At 44.2% G+C, this 5004-nt stretch overlaps 1 protein-coding gene across 1 annotated transcript; it reads right to left on the bottom strand.

Annotated features, from left to right (window-relative positions):
• Positions 1-3775: 3775 nt before the first annotated feature.
• Positions 3776-4260, bottom strand: LOC147454105 (uncharacterized). The gene has a single exon (XM_086517274.1). The coding sequence runs from the start codon at positions 4207-4209 to the stop codon at positions 3853-3855; it is 357 nt and encodes a 118-aa protein (XP_086373400.1). The 5' UTR covers positions 4210-4260; the 3' UTR covers positions 3776-3852.
• Between the last annotated feature and the right edge of the window lie 744 nt (positions 4261-5004).

Here is a 5004-nt window from a genome sequence, read left to right as displayed (position 1 = left end):
AACACTTTCAAGTGTGCCAAATCAGGCTTTGTACCTATAAACTTTTCCTCAGGTGTTACATCATGCACTGTAGCTATAGGTGTCCTATTCATAATGTACACAATTGTATTTACAACTTTAGCCCAGAAATGATGAGGTATGTTCTTCTCATTCATCAATGCACGTGCACCCTCTGCAATGTGCCTGTTTTTCCTTTCTGCGACCCCATTCTGCTGTGGAGTATATCTGCATGTAAACTGCCTGCGTATACCATGCATTCGCAAAAAATCTGAAAACTCATTGGAGAAGTACTCTCCCCCTCCATCTGACCTCAATGTTTTGATTTGCATATCTGTCTCGTTCTCAATCATGACTTTGAAGTCCTGAAAGTGACCAAACACTTCACTTTTGTTACACATGAAGTAGACCCATACTTTCCTTGTATGGTCATCAATGAAAGAGACATAATACATGCAACCATGTATACTTGCAGTATCGGTTGGACCCCAAACATCTGTGTGCACCACCTCAAGTGGCTTTTTACATACATTGCGCTCATGTGGAAATGAGCCCTTTGACTGTTTTCCAAACTGGCATGCTGCACACACTTTATGCATACCATCCACCTTGAATTTGGGCAAACCTTTTACAATCTATTTTGATTGCATGCTGCGCAATCTCTGCTCATTGACATGGCTAATGCGTTTGTGCCAAATGTCAACATCAGCCACAACACCTGTGCCCTGTGCAAATAATGCAGCTTTTACCTCAGGCATGTCACATTCAGCGTAAACATTCTGCCCACACATTTTCCCTCTGTGATCAGCTTTCAGCGATTGTGGAAATCTTCTACATAACAGCCATTTGGATTGAAACGAACCTGCAAACCCTGCTCAACCATTTGTCCAACAGAAACAAGATTATTTGTAATGTTTGGGACATGAAGTACATCTACTAAGTACTTTGATTTCCCACTCTTCGTATTTAGAGGTATGTCCCCTACATGAGCAATGGGGTGAGTTGTGTCGTCTCCTGTCTGCACATAGCCTGACACATTTGGTTTGTGCATATCTCTAAACCACTCTCCACGAGACGTCATGTGATTAGAGGCACCTGAATCCACATACCAAACATCATCTTGGATGGAATTCTCTGCAGTCATTGTATTCATTACATGCTACATAACAAACATGCGCTCGTTTTTGCCGTCATCTGCATCTCTGCTAGTAGATGCATAGTTGCCATGTTCTCTCTTTCCACTTGCTTTTCCCTTTCGACAGTCACGTGACATGTGACCTCTTTCACCACAAGTCCAACATTCTCTCCTATCTGTAGTATGTTGCTGCCTGCTTGATCCTGCACCACGACCTCTTTGACTCCCCCTGCCTTGAGATTGGTTTCCCCTACCACCTGTATTGTTTTGATTTGATTGACCTTCTTAAAATTGGCCCCTGCAACCACTTGGGCCTTGACCACGACCTCTACCTCTACCTCTATTGGAGTTATAATAGAAGGCCTGTTCAGACCTATTGCTGCCACGAGAAGAAGATGTGTCAAGACCAAGGTTCTTCTCCTCAAGAATAAGCATAGAAATCAAATCTTGGAACACACGGATGTCGTCTCTTGTATTCATGGAAGACCTGAAATGTACATACTCATCTCCTAGACCATCCAAGCATGCATGGACAATGTCATCATCTTCCACTAAGACTTTAATAGATCCAAGAGCCTCAATGATACTCTTGATCTTCAAGGCATAATCATTGATAGAGAGGTTGTTCCTCTTAACCTGATTTAGCTCCGACTTTAGTTGAAGCTTCCTGGCCTTGGTGTTCACCTCGAACACTCTGCTTAAGTTTTTCCATGCAATGGCGGGGGTTTCAGCATCCTGTAGATAGCCCATCATGCCATCTGTGATGCTCATAGAAATCCAATACATCACTTTGCTCTGGCCTTGTTGCCAGTCCCTCAAACCTTTTCTTTGTTCTACTGTAGCATTTGCCTCGGGAATCTCTGGTTCCTTTTCATTGTCTCCTTCTACATAGTCCCAATAACCTTTTCCTTTTAGGAAATTTGTTATTCTGAACTTTCATGCAGGGTAGTTATTTTTCTCAAGCTTCTCAGTGACAATCTGACTGAAACCATCAGACATCTTGAAGCACTAAGACAAAATAGCTGCAATCTGCAAAAACCTGCAAATCTGTTGAACCTGCTATCGTGGTACCTGTAACGCTTTCTACACTCAACGAGTGTCCACAATCAAGCGTACATACAACCACTGTACTTGTACAGTAAATCTCTGTGTACTGCACTTTGGAGACCTGTTCAGAAACTTCTCGTGGATTGTGAACGAAGGGATTGTGATGCTCTTGCTCTCTTAGCCTCTCTTGCCTGCACCAGGCTCTGATACCATGTAAAGAAAGAGGATGGAAGAGAGCTACACAAGACAAGCACAAAGCACACAGAGATGGAAAGCTTCTTCTTCTTCTCCTAGAAAAAAGAGTACAAAATGACTAAGTGCTAAAACTGAAAAGTAGCACATATGTATATGCGGTCACTAAGTGTGAACTCGCTAGAAGCGTACTAGGCTGACACTATAAGTGTAGTCCAGCTGTAAAATCACTGGCAGAGATCCTCCGTGTCGGTCACCTAACGCGCCAATGAGTAAATGCCGTAAGCGGCCAAGACCCGTAGTGGATGCCAGCTCAAGATGTAGAGCTCGACATCTCAACACAAATTGTATATGAGGTCTTCTATTTAGTGGATATGCTAGAGCCTAGGCATCTAGGTTTAGACAATGGTTTGTTTGGTATTCTTCAGTTGTCTCACATATTAACCCTCCCATTCAATGAGCAGGATACCCTCCAATATAAATCTGATCCAGATGGAGCTAAGTACTAACTAATATAATATCTTCCAAGGGATAATGAGTTTGTGTGTGTGTGTGTGTGAGAGAGAGAGAGAGAGAGAGTGACGCACGCACACACACACACACACACACACACACAGAGATTGAAGGTTATGTAGTTGATTCATTGCATTGCATTATACATTATATACATGCACATAAAGGGAGTGTGGCCTATCGCTAATGGGAAACCCGCTTATTTGATTACGAGGTAAGCAATTTATAAGTATTTAGTTGTGGCAAGAACAGGAGTAGATGTAGATGTTGTAGAAGCAGAAGAGCAAGTAGTTGGCACTGTAAAATTGGTTAGAAAAGGGGCATGCAAACTTGCTAGAAGCTCTTGTCCTTAAGGGAGCGGCCGGTTTATTTGATTATGAGGCAAGCAATTTATAAGTATTTAGTTGTGGCAAGAATAGGAGTAGATGTAGATGTTGTAGAAGCAGAAGATCAAGCAGTTGGCACTGTAACATTGGTTAGAAAAGGGGCATGCAAACTTGCTAGAAGCTCTTGTCCTTAAGGGAGCGAGACTAGGAGCTTCCCTTTGTAGGTTGGGAAACTTATATTGGCTAAAAAGAAAACATCTTTTGATACTTGCCCCAGCTAACGTTAGAAAGAGGACACTCTTAAGCATTTGTTCTGGAGTTGTGCTCTCTTTTATAGTTGGTGGGGTAATGATGTTGCACATTGGAGAACAGCATGGGAATCAAGGTTACCAAGTTCAAGGTAACATTTGCCTATGCCTTTTCTCAAGACAACCACATGCACTTTTGTATTCAGTTCTTTAGGGTTTGGGCTTTATCCTTTATCTAGAATACTAGGAATGTTGCTGCTAACAAAATTTTAGAAAATGTAAGTGGAGTTGTATTGATTGAGAGAGAGAGAGACGGCTATACGAATACACTTTATTGCATTACAATATTTTCCATGAGGGCCACGAGGGGCAGCCCATTACATAATAAAAGGAGCTAGTTGTGGCAAGAGCAGGAGCAGACGTTGATGTTGCAGGAGCAGAAGCGCCAGCGGCTGGCACTGCAGAATTGGTTGGAGCAGGGGCACGCAAACTTGCTGGCCGAGAATAGGTCGCCCTTTCCGTGAGCCGCCATGTGCGCCTGCAGGCTCAGCGACGACGTGGCCACCTGGCTCTGCTCGTCGATGGTTCCCACGAAGTCAGGCCTCATCTGGCTGCTGCTTCTCTTTGCCTCCGTTACATGCTCCGCAGGAGCCCTGGCGCTTGCGGTCACAGAATGGGCAGCCACAGCGAGTGCCAGTAGAAGGAGCACCGTCATGAGCTTGACGAAGACAGCTAGCGGGGCAGATGCCATGATAGTTGTATGAGGATAAAGCTTGAAGCTCTTTTCCTTAAGGCAGGCAGCGAGTGAATTTTGGTGATCGTAGTCTTGGCTGATAGGGGGATTTTATAGATGTCCGGTGCAGGAAACGCTCTGTAGACTTTATTGAGTGGGGGTCTCAGCACGCGTCGTATTGACCTGCGTGCGCCACCTTGGCACATGCCATTTCTCTCTACACTTTTATCGCGCCTCCTGGCCACTGTCCACACACAGTTTACAAGGTGCTGATGAGAGACGAGGAGGCCCCTCACTCAACCATCGTCGCGGCGGCCAAATTCACCAAGAGAAAGCGCGCCCACTTTCTCTAATTAGTACAGTTGCACTGCATAGATTACAACACGTTTAATGCGCTCAAGTTTACGAGCTTGCACGGCTCTTGACTCTTTTCGACCAACTTTTAACAAAATGTGTGTACAAAGTGCACTTGCACCCCGAGTTCTGATCTAATACCTCTCGCTTGAATTTTGGTGGCCGTCGACAAAGCCCCCCCCATAGCACCTTCCACACAAAACCTTCAACCAGAGAGGCCACTGTGGAATCAAGATGCTATTTGCTATCGCCACCTATTTCAATTCATGACATTTCTTCCTCCGTTTCTTGTTGAGGGGGGGAGAACCAATCCCTCTTGATCATCAGAGTGATGTATATATCCTCACTTTGCAGATTATAGAAATGTTTGCTCTTGGGCCACCGCCAAGCTTTCCACTCAAAATTAGACTCGTAGATAGTAGACATCACGCAATTGTCCAACAATTCTAGAGTTTTGTT

Source organism: Adiantum capillus-veneris, chromosome 7, assembly GCF_014529385.1.
Source record: "Adiantum capillus-veneris isolate H3 chromosome 7, ASM1452938v2, whole genome shotgun sequence".
NCBI classification, from domain to species: domain Eukaryota; kingdom Viridiplantae; phylum Streptophyta; class Polypodiopsida; order Polypodiales; family Pteridaceae; genus Adiantum; species Adiantum capillus-veneris.
The sequence above is the reverse complement of the archived record's forward strand: the minus strand, read 5'-3'. Positions and strand labels throughout refer to the sequence as shown.